The sequence below is a fragment of the Pseudorca crassidens genome, chromosome 12 (genome assembly GCF_039906515.1).
Source record: "Pseudorca crassidens isolate mPseCra1 chromosome 12, mPseCra1.hap1, whole genome shotgun sequence".
Lineage (NCBI taxonomy): Eukaryota > Metazoa > Chordata > Mammalia > Artiodactyla > Delphinidae > Pseudorca > Pseudorca crassidens.
Genome location: NC_090307.1, coordinates 63,046,746 through 63,063,109, shown reverse-complemented (window position 1 = coordinate 63,063,109; position 16,364 = coordinate 63,046,746). Strand labels below are relative to the sequence as shown.

Sequence of the window (16,364 nt, the reverse complement as noted above, 5' to 3'; positions counted from 1 at the left end):
TCAACTGGTAGAGAAAGGGGTGCAGGTGACGAGGGGTCTGCCTCCCTGGGTCCTTCTGAGGGGTAAACACAGCAGCCCCCATGCCGCCGCTGCTGCAGTTAATACAGCTATTGCTGTGAAGGGGCCTTGGAGGCCGAGGACTTGGGTAGGGAAGGGCTGGCGCTGTCCCAGGAGGGGGCTGGAGGCCGTCTGTCCCTTGAGCCCCCAGCTCTGGCCATGCTGACCCTCCTCGGTGCCTCCTGACAGCCTCTCCTCTCCCCTGGCAGGGCTCCCCTCCCCAAGGTCAGATCTCAGACCAGAGGGCACGCCTCCACCCAGAACGGTGCTGGGGCCAAGTTGGTGCTTCACGCATGAGCAGATGAGTGAGTCAGTCCAGGAAAGAAAAACCAGGGAGACCCCTATCAACAGGAAATGCAGGCAGACCTTGGGGATACGGCGGGTTCGGTTCTGACCACCACAACAAATCAGGTGGCAGGAATTTTCTGGTTTCCCAATGCCTATAAAAGTTACGTTTACACCAAACTGTAGTCTATTAAGTGTACAATAGCATTATGTATTAAAAACACAATGTTTATACCTTAATCTAAAAATACTTTATTGCTAAAAAATGCTACCCATCACCTGGGCGTTCAGTGAGTTATAGTAGTAACATCAAAGATCACTGACCACAGGTCACCACAACAAATACAATCGTAATGAAAAAGCCTGAACTATTGCAACAATTACCTAATTGTGACACAGAGACACGAAGGGAGCAAATGCTGTTGGAAAAATGGTGCTGACAGACTTGCTGGACGCAGGGTGGCCACAAACTTTCCATTTGTAAAAATCACAGTATCTGTGAAGCGCGGTAAAAGGAGGTGTGCCTGGTATCGGCTCTGGTAGACGATGAAAGCAAAGGGTCTGCAGAAGGGGAGCAGGGAACTGTCCATATAACATGAGAGGAGTGACCTTTTTAAGAACATGTCATGAAAAGGGCTTCATGTGTACCATCAGTTTGATCTCTTTATCAGACCTCATGAGTCATTCACAGCCAAGCCTTAGGAATAACCTGTCCGTCAAGCTGGTGAGCACCGTTTCTGGAGTAACAAGTAATGAAAATGGATTTTCCTAATGCTGTTCAGAAACCGACTCAAATGTAATTCTCCACGAGGAAACCAAGTCTCTTCTACCAGTGGCTAGACTGACGTCTGCCCCCACCTGAACATTCAGGCTGACTTTCTGACCTCAGTCTAGGGAGTCATTGCTTTGTGATAATAAATGGTGGCAATGAAAATATTTTAAAAGGAAAATTGGAATTAGGATCATCTTTCCTGAGTCTAAAGTAGAACTAACTATATAAAGGGTTGTTACTCAGAAGATACCCAATAGCTCCGTAAGCCTTCCATTCCACGCCGCAAACTAGGGGAGGAAATGTAGCTCACATGGTAAAGATAATTCAGAATAGGGCAAGCCGTTTGTAAACATATTAGAATTTGGTCATGAGAACATTGTGAATCTTATTTTTTTTAAAGAGTTTTTTTTTTTAAATTTATTTATGGCTGCGTTGGGTCTTCGTTGCTACGCGTAGGCCTTTTCTAGTTGCAGCGAGCGGGGGCGACTTCGTTGCGGTGCGCGGGCTTCTCATTGCGGTGGCTTCTCTTGTTGTGGATCATGGGCTCTAGGTGCGTGGGCTTCCGTAGTTGTGGCACATGGGCTCTGTAGTTGTGGCACACGGGATTAGTTGCTCTGTGGCTTGTGGGATCTTCCCAGACCAGGGCTAGAACCCGTGTCCCCAGCATTGGCAGGCGGATTCTTAACCACTACGCCACCAGGGAAGTCCCTTATTTGTTAGTCTTTAAAATAGAATAAGTACAATTTTCTCTGTAAATATTTAATTATAGCTATATCTCAAAGCAGAGAAATAGGCCAAATTTAACACCCAGGATAGCTGGATGGTGAATTTTGGTAATTTGTCTGATTTTTAAAAGCATCAAGGAGGCATGCTCCAGCAGCTCTCATTGAAATTCTTAATTTCAGAGAAGAAAAGACCTTAAAAAGCTTTCTAGACCTACTGTCTAATTTTCCAGATGAAGACAGGTGAGCCCATATGGAAGTGTGACCTCCCCAGAGTCACTCAGCCAATTACTGGAGGGACCAACCCCCAACCCCAGGGCTCTTGGCCCTACTGTGTGCTGCAGCTACTGTATACTGCACCTAGGGTATATATACCTACTGTATACTGCACCTACCGTATACTGCACCTACTGTATATTGCACTCCTGCCTCCATGGGAAGCATCCCGTACTTGCTTCCAGGAAGATTTTTTTTTTTTTAGGTAACACAACCTATTATTTCACTTTGCAGTGTGAAAAGGATTTGATTATTCCAGCCAGTCCCAAGAGAGAGTTCCAGAGCCCTTGAGCCTAAATCTTTGCCATGTCCTGACAGGGGGTCCAGCAGAGACCAGAGCTCCCAGAAATACTGCAACAGTGAAGCCACTGAGAGTCCTTTTAGCATTTTAGTCCTTTTAGGTCAAATCGGCAAATGGTTTGGTTATTTCTGCTTGTGTTGGTGTCCTGTTGCTGCCGTAACAAATCACTACAAAGTTAGAGTTTAAAGCAATGCAGGTGTGTCGTCTTGCAGTTCTGCAGGTCAGGGGGCAGACCCAGGTCTCACTGGACTGATTCATGTGTGTGGGCAGGGCTGTGGTTCTTTCTGGGGGCTCCAGGGGAGCATCCCCCTCCCGCCCAGCTTCTAGAGATGCCCATGCTCTGCACCTCTCCTCCTCCATCTTCAAACCCAGCCTCTGTTCCCCTGCCACGTCTCCCTCCACCCATGGCTGAGCAAGGCTCTCTCCCGCTAAGGACTCACTGACTGAGGCCACCTGGACAGCCCCGGTTGCTCCGCCTCTCCAGGTCCCCGACCTTAACACGTCTGTCAAGTCCTCTTTGCCATGGGAGGTCACACGTTCCCAGGTTCTGGAGACTAGGACGTGCATGTCTTTGGGTGGGGGCTGGGGGCATTCTTCTGGCGACCACGCTGTCCTGCCAGGCTTTTGAGGAGGTCAACGGCCTAGCGACAACGCCTGCCAACCAAACACGGCTGAAACATCTGCTATAAGGACCGAATGAATGAGAGCTTCTCTGGCGTGTCTTACAAATCGTGCATATTCAGTTCAAGTTCACGTTTATCGAGCACCTCGTAGGTCCAGGGCAGCAGACCAGGAGAAAAGGGCTGTGACACCCACGTGAGTAAAGCAAGGACCTGTCGGCCTTTCACGGCCTTTCACACACGGGGCTCCCAGGCTCCCGACACTGTGAGAGTCACCAAACTATGGCCACACAGGTCCTTTCTTCTCCTGGGATCTCACCTTTGGGTCTCACCTAATGGCCATCCCTAGTGCGACAGACTAATCTGTCTTTGGTTTTGGATCTTTCATTCAAGATATATTAGGATTAGTGAGTCTCTGGCATCACTGCCGGCATGTCAGTGACAACATAATTTCTTGACATTTCAAACTGTGCTGCTACTTTTTTTTTTTTTTTTTTTTTTTTTTGCGGTACGCGGGCCTCTCACTGCTGTGGCCTCTCCCGTTGTGGAGCACAGGCTCCGGACGCGCAGGCTCAGCGGCCATGGCTCACGGGCCCGGCCGCTCCGCGGCACGTGGGATCTTCCCGGACCGGGGCACGAACCCGTGTCCCCTGCATCGGCAGGCGGACTCTCAACCACTGCACCACCAGGGAAGCCCTGCTGCTACTCTTTAACCTCCAAAATTCATTTTTCTTCCTTCAAATTTACTGAAAATTTCATTCATTGTTTAAAGAGAAACCATTGATTAATAGTCATATTGTCTAAATCCTTTCCAGACAAGGAAAGCGTAAGGGGAGAAATAGATTAGGAGTCTTTTAAGCCCTACAGAAGAAAATTAGGGCTACCGGTCATAACATTGAGGACAAGGAAGCTCGGATATCTTGAATAATTTATCTGATAAATGGCTTTTTCTGTGTGCATCACACCATATAGCCCACAGATATCCAAGGGTTCCCTACAGTCTACACAGCTCTGCACGGTAGGTGCCGAGGGAGACGGGGAGGGCGTGACTCCAGCCTCCGGGAATAAACCATGCAGAGACGCCACAGACAAACGCTTCCCAGTACAGGACAACCTCAGTGTCCCTAATTACGGTTAACGTGATTGCTTCAGGATCTGTAGGTTAACTAGTACTTATTCCAAGTTGACCCACTTTAACATCATAGAAAGGGAATTTTTTTTAGTAGGTAAAACAGGGGTTGGACCTTTTATAAAGAATAGAAGGCAACACAGTTTTAAGTCTTTGATTATAATTTTGATAAATGTAGAAGAATTCTTTCCCATGTAGTTTTTATATCAAGTATCTGTAAAATCAAAGGGCATTTTCCTGGAGAGATTTAAAAAAATGTGATTTCCTAAAGTTCTACCAATATGGACAGTTCCTAGAAAGACGAGGAACTGGATAGTTGATGGGGGCTCTCCGTAAAGTATCTGATACCTTACTGGTAACTTGTCAAGCGCCCACCATGGTCAAATGCAGTTAAAGTAATTCATTAGGTCCTGAAATACCGAGGCTGGGTTTCTCCACAGCAGAGACACTCAAAAGCAACATTTCTGAGATCTTTAGCTGCTGACATCCACGTGGAGGCCTCTAGGCCCCCAGACACATAGGCCCACATGCTCCTGGCTTGTTCTTAGATCTTGTCAACTAAAGAATAGCTGTTCTCAATGAAAAAATAGTACATGTTTTCTTCTGATAACAAAATTGAAAATTAATAAGACAAATCCAGGATACAACGTAAAGAGTAATACACTGCTTTGTCTAAAAAACTTAAAGTATCGCTCTTAATTTTAAACACAGGGAAGATTATACTTAAGTCTTACTGAGTTGAAAGTCGGATTCATTTTTAAAAATTTGTACTAGTCATGTTTAAGACTCACAGGATGCCGCGTTTATCCAAAGTTAAAAATGATCCTATAGGTCATCATTCTTTGAAAATGTGTTCTAATTTTTTTTCCAGTGTGAAATTTAGTTCCACTAAGTTTTTGCTCAGACTTACGCTAGCATTCATGAACTGTTCAACACTATGGGCCTCTTCATTAACTGTCCACCAGGAGAAGGAACTACCATCTCTAGCTCTGAGGATGTCATTAGAAAAAGGCAAGTTAGTAGATCAGAGAGTCATGGATTTTTAGAGCAAGGGAAACTTTTCATATAGACATTGATGTTTAGAAAAATGATGGCTTGAGGAACAAACTCCATAGCAAACAGAACTGGAACCAAAATCCAGGTGTCAAAAATGTATTAATCCCTGACCTGTCTTATGTACGTATAGCAAAAGAAAAAAAATGGGGGTTCATTTGTCAGAATTCTTTCTCCTACATCTTCCAAATTATACATCTTGTCAAGTAAAAACCACATTTTGGTTTTTTCTTTGTTGAGCTTCAATCTGGACCATGATAGCGGCACCATCAAAGTCCTGAGAAAATGTTTACTAGTAAATCCACTTAACAGTCATTTATTTTAATTATGGCTGAAACAACTGAATAATGCTCTAATAAATTGGGGGCACATTCAGAGCAATTTTTTTTAATCATTAGATTTTCTGACCCCACCTCTTGCCTTTTGAAGAGATCCACTATGTAGAGAGAATTTACTGAACTGTCTTTAAGTGCCAGATGGGCAATTAGGCTTTTTTAAATTTATGCTAAACTGGTGTCCTTTTGTTCCAGAAGAGTATTCCATCCTCCACTTTTCTGTGTTTTCACATCTCAGGAAATTCAGCCAGAACCTGGTCGCCCAGCTTTGGTACTTCGTGAAATGCGTGTATTTCGGGTTGTCCGCCTACCAGATCCGCTGCGGCTACCCAACGCGGGTCCTCGGAAACTTCCTCACCAAGAGCTACAACTACGTCAATCTCTTCTTGTTTCAAGGGTGAGACGCTCTGTGCTGTCACAGCCACTCACAGAGCGGGGCTGGCCGCGGGACGGCATTGTGTCCCCTCCCTGGGAGGGAGTGGAGAAGAAGCTGGTGACCTCAGCATGTGGGTCCCTGCAGGGCTCCTACAGTGTTTGACAGGAGAGCATGTGTGGCCCTTGAAACGCCTTTCTGTGTGTGGTTCCACCCACCTGGCCAGGAGGCTGCTCTAAAGTCAGCCGCGTGGGTTCGTTTTCTATTTCTGTATCGTGTATAATTACACTGATAATATTTCAGGATGAAAAATTGGGGTCCATGATCCTAAGTATTAATATATTCTGGGCACAGTGCAACAGAATATTTGGAATCTGGAGTGTTCCAAAATGCCTCTGGAATTTTGCTTGTGCAACAAGCCATCCATGGGAGGGGCATTGATTCCACTAATGTCACCTAATGTCAACCTGAATGCCACGCGACTTGCCTGTTCCTGGTAGGAAGTTATTAACACTCACACGGACATGTTCGTTCTTCTGTGTGAGGGTTTCAGTGTGAGCATCCCCTCCCGGTTCCCATGGAGATTATACCACAGGGTGAAGGGTCAGGCTGCTGGGGCACTGCTGGCCCCTGGAGCATTGCTGGCCCCTGGAGCACCAGACTTGGGGACTGGGGACTCAGTCATGGAGGAGTGTTGAGTGTGCTCGGATGTTGAGAACCACCACGCATGTCAGAGTTTCCCTGCATGCTGCCCCGTGTGGGGAGGGGGCCTGACACGTCTTCAAGGGGGTGGAATAGCACTCCCTTCAAAGCTGAGGAGCTCAGGGGAGAAATCCGGGTGGCAACCCAAGCTGCTGGGAGGGTCTGGGATGAGCCCCAGCCTGGAAGGAGCTCTGTGTCGGTCAAGAAACAAGGACCAAACCCAGACCCCAGAGGAGCCCAGGCCATCCCACTTCCAGCTGAAATACAAGGGACTGAGCCAGGGTCTCGATAGCCTCAGTCACCTAGTAGGTCCCCCAGCCGTGGGCCCTGCTGTGCCCCCGATGACGTGGCCATGCCTGATGACTTTTCTCACCTCTCCTCATCTTTCCCCGACCAAGAGTATAACCTTCCCTAGCTCATTCGACAGCAAAGCCCCCATAATTCAATAATCCTACGACCAGCAGATTCTCATAGCAGAAGCAAATGTTTAAAATGAACTTATTTACAAAACAGAAACAGACTCACAGACTTAAAGAATGAACTTATGGTTACCAGTGGGGAAGGGATAGTTAGGGAGTTTGGGATTGAAATGTACACACTGCTATATTTAAAATGGATAACAAACAAGAACCTACTGTATAGCACAGGGAACTCTGCTCAATATTCTTTAACAACCTAAATGGGAAAGGAATTTGAAAAAGAATATATACATGTATATGTATAACTGAATCACTTTGCTGTACACCTGAAACTAACACAACATTGTAAATCAGCTATACTCCAATATAAAATAAAATTTAAAAAACAAAAAATGTTGAGTGAAAGAAGGGCACCAAAATAAGAAGAAAAAAATGAGAAAAGAAAAAAAACAAAATCAGCAACTTGAAAAAATAAAAAAGTAAAATTGTGTTTGCAGATGATATGACCTTTTTAAAAATTTTTTTTAACTGAAGTATCGTTGATTTACAATGTCGTGTTACTTTCTGCTGTACAGCAAAGTGATTCTGGTATACACACACACACACACACACATACACACATAACCTTATAGGTTATTACAAAATACTGAGTATGGTTCCCTGTGCTATACAGTAGGTCCTTGTTGGTTAGCTGTTTTATATATAGTAGTGCGTAGATGTTAATTCCAACCTCCTAATTTATCCCTCCCCCCATATGATCTTTATATAGAGAAAATCCTAAAGACTCACTCAAAACCTGTTGGAACTAATCAACATTTTCATTCAGTGAAGTTGCAGGATATAAAATCAACATATAGAAATCAGTTGTATGTTAAATTTAGCCAAAGATAAATGTAGCCAAAGAAGTGAAAGATTTGTACCATGAAAACCATGACTTTAATGAAAGAAACTGAAGACCCTTCAAACTTATTTGAAAAGGGAATTCCAGTTTGTTAAGACCATTAGCAAAAAAAAAAAAAAGAAAAAAATTAATCTTAAGAATGAAAAAGACCTTTTTCAAAAAGGTATTTTTGTCAAAAGACAAAAATCCTTTATTGGACTTACAATGAAAAGCAGTTGTATTCCAAGTTGGATTTGACCATAATGGTCACCTTGAGAATTTTTTCTAAGTTGTAAGGGCTGAAACAATCAGGACCTCCATGAGCCCTCGGGGTTGGCCAGGTGATGGGGGCCCATCCCACAACTGTCCCTGTAACAAGACATGGTTCCTGCTAGGTTCCGCCTCGTCCCTTTTCTGACGGAGCTGAGGGCCGTGATGGACTGGGTGTGGACAGACACGACCCTGAGCCTGTCCAGCTGGATCTGTGTGGAGGACATCTATGCTCACATATTCATCCTCAAGTGTTGGCGGGAGTCGGAAAAAGTAAGCCAATAATGATGCCTTAGCCCTATTTGTTTCTCTTAGATACAGGCTGTTATTAATAGGAACTTCTGCAAATTTTCCGGCCAAATAAATGAAGCAGAAACTACTAGGACCTATAAATGCCCCATTGATTTCACCCCACGCGAGTTAGGAATCTTGGACCTGCTGTTGCCTTAGTGAGAATAGCATCCAGATTTGTTCTTCTTCTGGCAGCTGTATATTGTGGTTAAGAAGAAGGTGTATTGCTGTACAACCCAATAATTCTGAAGTGGCTCATTTGAGAGCAAGAGGGAATGAGATGTGCTGGAGAAAAGTGGGGTCAGGTGGCTGGGAATCAGGGTCAGCCTCTGATTACTCTTTGATGAGGGACAGACAATGTAACATCCTGTGCAAAGGAAATTGAAGTGCAAATATTTGCATATTCTGCTAGGTTGGATATTAAGGTTGACGTATGGATAGAATTACTGTTATTTAAGGGATGTAGTCCAGCCTCCTGAGTAGCCCTGAAGGGAAACAGGTCCTGGAGAAGCAGCAGCTAAGCAAGGAACAGGCCTGTAGACCGAGCGGTTTCCACAACACGTGGCAAAGCTGGGCCCTCCACCGCCCGCAGCCTGAGCTTGGGGCTGGGGAGCCCTTGATGCAGCAAACAGAGGTGATTCCAGCTTGGACAGCGTGGTCCTGACGTGTGTCATGAATGAAGTTAAAATGTTTTCCGCCCACCATGCTGGGGAGGAGCCCGTTGAAAGGCACAGGTTTTGAATATTCAGGAATTTAAAATATCCTTATCTCGCCTGATCCCTTAAAACCAGAGGTTTATTCAGCAGAGGCTTTGGTCCCTTGGTCCATAGGTCAGCCCCCAGCAAACCCACACAGCCCTGTTAAGGAGAAAGCCGCTCAGGCCGTGACGGACCCTGTGTTCCGTGTAGCGGGATCCTCGCAGCCCTGCATCACTGCCTGCCTTGTTCCCGGGTTGGGACAGAGTGGATTCAGAGCAGATTCAGGACCCAATCCAGGGCGGACCCCGTGGTTAGAGCGCCCGCCCTTCCCCCACCCGCTTCTCCCCGGGGACCCCGCCTGAGCGCGTGGCCCTTCTGTTGCAGAGGTACCCGCAGCCCCGGGGGCAGAAGAAGAAGAAGGTGGTCAAGTACGGGATGGGGGGGATGATCATCGTCCTGCTCATCTGTATTGTCTGGTTCCCTCTGCTCTTCATGTCTCTGGTCAAATCTGTCGCCGGGGTCATCAACCAGCCCCTGGACGTCTCGGTCACAATTACCCTGGGCGGGTACCAGGTAACCGCGCCTCCCTCCGGGGTCTCCCCCCTCCCCCGGCCCCTGCCAGTGCCTTGCCCAGCCGTGCTTTTCCCCGATAACCACCCAGAGGACTTACTTAGGTTTTGCGGACGTATTTTCTGTCTGAATTTTGACTGTTCTGCAAATATGTGATATGTGAGCTAAGGTGCAGAAGACCGTGAAGGGAGAGTTCTGTTCTAGTTGTGGGTGATACACGACCTAATATTTTTCTTAGAACCCAGGATGCAGAGAAGTGCTTTGGAATAGTAACCATCCTGTGTGTCTTTGTTTTCCAGCCTATTTTCACAATGAGTGCCCAGCAAAGCCAGCTGAAAGTTATGGACCAGCCAAAATTTAATAAATTTATTAAAGCTTTTTCTAAGGACACTGTAAGTAAATGCATGGAGTCGGTCTCCATGAACACCTGTCATATCGACCAGCTGACTGTTGTCACCTTATTTATTCACCACTTTACCATGGCCTGAGCCGGTGGGCAGGACTTTCTGGGGGTTATTAGTCACACACAGCAGGTTCCTGGCCACTGGCCGCTTTGATCATCTAAGATGTTATGTCTATATTATCAGACATGTGATAATAAACATATTTCTAATTCAGAGTATTTTCATGATAAGCACAACAGGTGTTGATCCTTTATAAATTTTTTAAATTGTGGTAGATATTGATCCCTTTAACTGGTAGGGAATCTATCCTAAGGAAATCATTCAAAATATGGAAAAGCTCCAGGAGGTGCCTGTTTGTGGTGGCACGCTCCGCCTTAGTAAGAACTAGAGGCAATTTGGGATTCAACAAGTAGGGAATGAGTGAATCAATTACAGCAGATTTTTCAGGCAACTTCCTTTGTAATAAGATAATCATTATAAAGATGATTTCATGGCACGAAAATTTCTCAAAATGAAACATAACTTTTAAAAGACACTATTATTTTTAAATGATTTAAAAAATGAAGGTATGCATCCTCTACTGTATAAAACAGGGATGATGTTCTGGTGACAGAGCTGTGGTGGACATCATCCTTTTCTCTACATTCCATGCTTTTAATAAGATGGTAGCATGATTCTTCATAATTAAAATTGGCTTTACAGGTGATGCTTTTTATTTAAATAAAGTGATTAGGCAAACAGATGCTGTTCTCTTTTGTAAAATGATCGGCCTGTAAGTGCACACTGTCAAAAGTAATCTTGAGGAGTGCACAGCTGTGAGGAAGGGCCCCGATGTCCTGGGTGGATTAAATTTGACTCTCTCATGAGATGGACGTTCCCCAATAGCTGATAAATGTCTTTCTTTAGTGGGAAGGAAAAAATGACACTAAATCATCTGATTTTTCTTTACTGTTTCATTGGAATGATTCCATGGCCGTGGGTGTGGAAACATCACCACTGGGGTTTGGTGATGTGACTGGAGCTGACAGTGTCAGAACACACCAGACAACCCATTGTAGGGAGGTGCCTTTCAGAGGAAGAGATTCCCCCTGGATATGGTCAGTTAAAGGGAAGAGTAGTTACTTTCTTACACATCCTCAAGTATGTATCTGTTTATGCAAGTGTATTTGTGTGCACACAGGGTGCTATGCAATTTCTGGAAAATTATGAAAAAGAAGACATAACAGTAGCAGAACTGGAAGGAAACTCAAATTCTTTGTGGACCATCAGCCCTCCCAGTAAGCAGAAAATGATACACGAGCTCATGGATCCCAATAGTAGCTTCTCTGTTGTTTTTTCATGGAGTGTGCAGAGGTAGTTACTGTATTTCCATGCATAATTCCCCCTTCCCCAACCTGAACTCGGGGCGGGGGTTGGGGGGTGTGGAAGGATACACACCTCAGATTAATTCTGATCTTGGTTCACATTACTTCCTGGGAACATTCATTCGATGCTACAGCTAACATTTTTGTTTATTAAATAATGATTTGCCTGGGAATCATTGACAAAACGAAGAACTTCTTAGTTTTCCTTTTTTCTACTAACTTCAGCTTTAAAGAGGCTGGCAGTGAGATCTGTGACCAAGAGAGAAAGGTGGAGAGAAAAGAAAGAGGGTGATGACTCATAACATGAAACTGAGTCAGGTGAAGTGTAACATTTCCCTAAGCTTGGGGGTCTGGTCTTAATCACAAAGGACTTGCAGCGCTGGGAACCCTGATTCTCCCTTGCCGGCCTCCAGCACTTGGGGAGCCCCAGCACCTCTTTTCTCCGAGCCTGAGCTGGGAGAGCCTCTGGGCAGTCCCAGGACGGGAGAGCAGGGAGATTCCTTCCCACCCCATCTGAGCCTCTGGCCAGCCTGCGGCCACCACGCAGCACGTCTCGCAAAACGTTCTTGCCTCCGAAAGCCCGACGTGTCCGGGGGGCCGTTGGGGGGCCTGGACGTAATACCCGGTCTGATTAGCTCAGTTTCCTTCATGACAGGCTGTGACTCAGGACTCTGGGCAGTCCCGTGATAGGTTTGTTGGGTCCACAATACCAGCTTCTTGGTTGGAATTAAGAAAGAATCATGATAAGTAAGGAAGAAAGCCTTCTAGAATCTGACTTCACAAGGAAGTAGTAAGAAGTCTTTTGAAGGAGGCCGCTCAGAATTTAAAGAACTCCTTCTTTAATCTTATTTTCTCCTTTTAAATGTCCCAAACTCCTCACGTGGAATTCTGTACTGGCAAAAATGCACTTCCTAGCCCTTCCTTTGAAGAGCCACCAAAAGAAATTAAAAATCAATTTCTGAGTGAACATTCTGCTTTTGATTGAGATATAATTGACATGTAGCATTATTTTAGTTACAGGGGTGCAACGTAATGATTTGATATTTGTATACGTTTCAAAATGATCACAAGAAGTCTAGTTAACATCCATCACCACACAGTTACCAAAAAATTTTTCCCTGTGAGAACTTTTAAGATCTACTCGTTTAGCAACTTTCAAATATACAGTACAGTATTATTAACTACAGTCACCATGCTGTACATCACATCCCCAGGACTTACTCATGTTATATCTGGAATTTGTGCCCTTTGACCCCCTTCACCCATTTCATTCACCACCACCCCACCTCTGGGAACCACCAATTCATTCTCTGTATCTATGAGTTCAGGTTTTGTGCTTTTATTTTTAGATTCCACATACAAACGAGATTATATAGTATTTCTGACTTATTTCACTTAACCTGGATGAAACCTGATGGCATTAGGCTATCACAAATAGCAAGATTTCATTCTTTTTTTATGGCTGAATATTCCTGTGTGTGTGTGTGTGACATCTTCTTTATTCATTTATCTGTCAATGTACTTAGGTTGCTTCTGTATCTTGGCTATTGTAAATAATGCTGCAGTGAACATGGGGGTGCAGATATCTTTTCAAGTTAGTGTTTTCATTTGCTTTGGAAAAATACCCAGAAGTGGGATTGCTCAGTTACATGGTAGCTCTATTTCTAACTTTTTGAGGAACCTCCAAACTGTTCTCCATAGTGGCTGCAGCAACTTACATTCCCACCAACAGTGCACAAGGGTCCCCTTTTCTCCTCACCAAGAGCACTTGGTAACTCTTGTCTTTTTAATGATGGGCATCGTGCCATTCTGACAGGTGTGAGGTGATATCTCATTGTGAACTTTCTTTTTAAAACATAGATTCTCTGAGTCCCCATGGAGACTAACGTCACTGGGTTAACATAAAGTGTTTCAGAATCCCTGTTAGATCATCAGGGATTTCTCTTGTGTCCCCACACTCTCCTCCTCACCTGTATCTGTGTTAAAGGTGTCTGAGGCCTCCCTGGATGTCTAAGAGGCTGGCTGTAAAGGTGAGGAGGACAGGTTGAGGTTGACAATTGTGGACACAGTGAAACTTGGTGAGATTAATAGTTCAGTGAGTTTTTAACCTCTCCTGCAGACTTCTGAATAACCACTGACATTGAGCTCTTTTTTTTTTCCTTCACAGAAACATGAGTCTGGGTGCAAAAGCCGAAATAGCAACAGATAAGCTTTCTTTTCCTCTTAAAAATACGACACGAGAGCACATTGCTAAAATGATAGCTGGCAACAACACAGAAAGTTCCAAAACGCCAGTGTAAGTTGATTGTCATTTTTAATACAGTGTTAGAAGGTGTGTGTATCTGGTCCAAATCTCCTCTACAAATACGTGTGTGCAAGAAACGCCATTTCTTCCTTCTTTGGTAACTCAAGTGAGCCTGTACTTAGAGTCCTTGATGGGCTGGATCAAAGCGCATCTGCTCTCCTCCCGCCCCCCCTGCCCAGCTCGTCCGGGGACGACTGACCTCTTCTCTGGGGAGCAAACCTTGCTCTCATCTGACCGTAATCACCAAAAGCCAGGGAAAGGCCCTGGGAGACCCTTTTCTACTATTACTCCTGTCCCTGGGGCACCAAGTGCCTGGCTAACAAACGGGCATGAGAAGAAGGCGAGGGGGTGGGTGGAAGTTTGAGGGGAAAAACTGTATCTTAATATATTATCCTGCCACACAGTACTCCACTCCAAACATCTGAGCTGTGACGTTTAGATTCTAACATGAGAACCAGCAGGAGAAAAACACTGCCATTGGTCCCAAACTGCTAAGTAAAGTATTCCAGACGCCCACCAGCCGCAGCCCAGCTCTGTCCCCTGTCTGCCCCAGCCCCAGGTCAAAGTGCTGAGTGTGAGGACTGCCACGATGCAGCCCTCAGACATGGTCCCTAAAGCACCCCTTGTCAATCACTAAACACTAAGGGCCCCTGAGAACCGTCGGATCCTCCCCCATCACTTCCTGGATGAGAAAACAGCCCTGGAAAGATGGAGTGGCCCGTGCGCAGGGTGGGCTAAGGGCTAGGATGCCAGTCCTCTGCCCCCCCGCCCCTCACTCCCGTCTCTGGATCTGCTCGGGCAGCCCACTTCACTAGAGAGAGTTTTGGAATCCCAAAAATGAAAATTGGAAGAGTGGTAGGATCCTAGCAAGAAAGACAGCCCCTGGCTTCAGAAAAGTCACAGATGTGGGAAAATCTCTGCAGCAGTTTTTAAGCCATTAACCAGCGTGTGTACAGAGTTGGCATGAGTGTCTGGTTAGAACCTGGTGAATTTATTCGGCTTCAGAGACTTCTCATTTTAATGGAAACCGGTAAACTATGATGACTGCACATCGCGTAGTTATAGGAAGACTCTCCCCATTACTTGTTTGAGATGAGGTCAAAAATAGCAACAAGAACAACAAAAAAACAATTTTGCATGGGTAAAACAACTAAAACCTAATTATCCTTTTTTCTCTTAATGCCCAGGACCATAGAAAGGATTTACCCATACTACGTGAAAGCACCCAGCGACTCTAACTCCAAACCCATAAAGCAACTTTTATCTGGTAAGAATGAGAAGGAATTGTTTCAGAACGTTTCTTAATCTTTCTTTTATTCAATGTCTGTAGTTTGCCTTTTCAGCCTTTATCAAGCTCCTTTCCAGTTTTCTTCCCCGTGACATGGTTTGCAAGAAGCATAAGGCTCTGAGCTGTGTCCACCAGCAAGAAGGGATCATTTACTCACCTGGGGGCGTGTTCTTCATCTTCCTTTGTTCATTGATACAGAACTTGATTGACTTAAATCCACGTTCAGTGACATGTTAACTGATTCATCAGAATCTGTTTGTTTCTATTAGCAGCCGTATCTTGGGCAGAAAACTGCCTAATACAGCGTTAACTCTGAAGGCCCCACGATAAGAATAAAAAGATGGCAGGAAATGGACTTGATTCAGCCCAGGGTGACTGAGTACCAGTAGTAGGGCTCCATCTATTAAAGCTCTCAGCCAGCAAAAAAGTCACCTCCTCTGGGACGTCCTCAGGGATCATACCACCCAGAAGTGGTCGCCCCCAGCTAACAGACCTTGTCAGTGCCGGGGGTTGCCACATGCCCATAAATAGTGCTTGTGTGCATGGCCTTTCCCATTGAACCAGGCTGCGTGCAACCTGGTGACCCCTTAGCACCTCCTGGAGCACCTTCCTCCTGGAAGGCACTCAGTAAACGGTGGTAACATGAAGGAATCCATCAGTTCCATCAACAGTCAGCTACTGGGGTTTTTAAATGTCTAATTAGTTGTTTGGAATTGTCAGCCAAGATGCTCCGGTGATGGGTCTCCATTCACCCTGTGACTTTGCTGCTGTCTCATGTAGCAACAGGACTGGCCTCTTAGAGAAAGAGAGAGACCCCCACGGCCAGGCCCCCTCCTCCTTTTCCTCTCACAGAGCCGATGTGCCCGTGTGTCCCCATCCTGGAACCAGATGCCATGGGTACCAACCAGGCCATCCTGGTTCATCTGAGAATGAAGTGCATTAAATCCATAAACTCTCCTGCTAATTTGATTTCATGTTTCTCCTTCTCCAGAAAATAATTTCATGAACATCACCATTATTCTGTCCAGAGACAATACAACTAAATCCAACAGTGAGTGGTGGGTTCTCAACCTGACTGGGAATAGAATCTACAACCAGCATGCGCAGGCCCTGGAGCTGGTGGTCTTCAATGACAAGGTCAGCCCCCCAAGCCTGGGGTTCCTGGCCGGCTACGGGTAAGGAACCATTTCACCATTAACAGTTACGAGATCCCACTTATGTATCACACCAAGTTGAGGATGGCAAGTCTT

At 45.3% G+C, this 16,364-nt stretch overlaps 1 protein-coding gene across 1 annotated transcript in view; it reads left to right on the top strand.

The window, feature by feature from the left end:
- Window positions 1-16,350, top strand: part of PIEZO2 (piezo type mechanosensitive ion channel component 2) — a 148,754-nt gene extending 132,404 nt beyond the window's left edge. The window contains exons 42-49 of the mRNA XM_067699726.1: window positions 5,789-5,947; window positions 8,320-8,467; window positions 9,568-9,756; window positions 10,053-10,145; window positions 11,338-11,510; window positions 13,689-13,817; window positions 15,014-15,093; window positions 16,106-16,350. Of these exons, the coding sequence (XP_067555827.1) occupies window positions 5,789-5,947; window positions 8,320-8,467; window positions 9,568-9,756; window positions 10,053-10,145; window positions 11,338-11,510; window positions 13,689-13,817; window positions 15,014-15,093; window positions 16,106-16,293 (1,159 nt within the window). The 3' untranslated portion in view covers window positions 16,294-16,350. The remainder of the gene's footprint in view (window positions 1-5,788; window positions 5,948-8,319; window positions 8,468-9,567; window positions 9,757-10,052; window positions 10,146-11,337; window positions 11,511-13,688; window positions 13,818-15,013; window positions 15,094-16,105) is intronic.
- The last annotated feature ends 14 nt before the right edge of the window (window positions 16,351-16,364 follow it).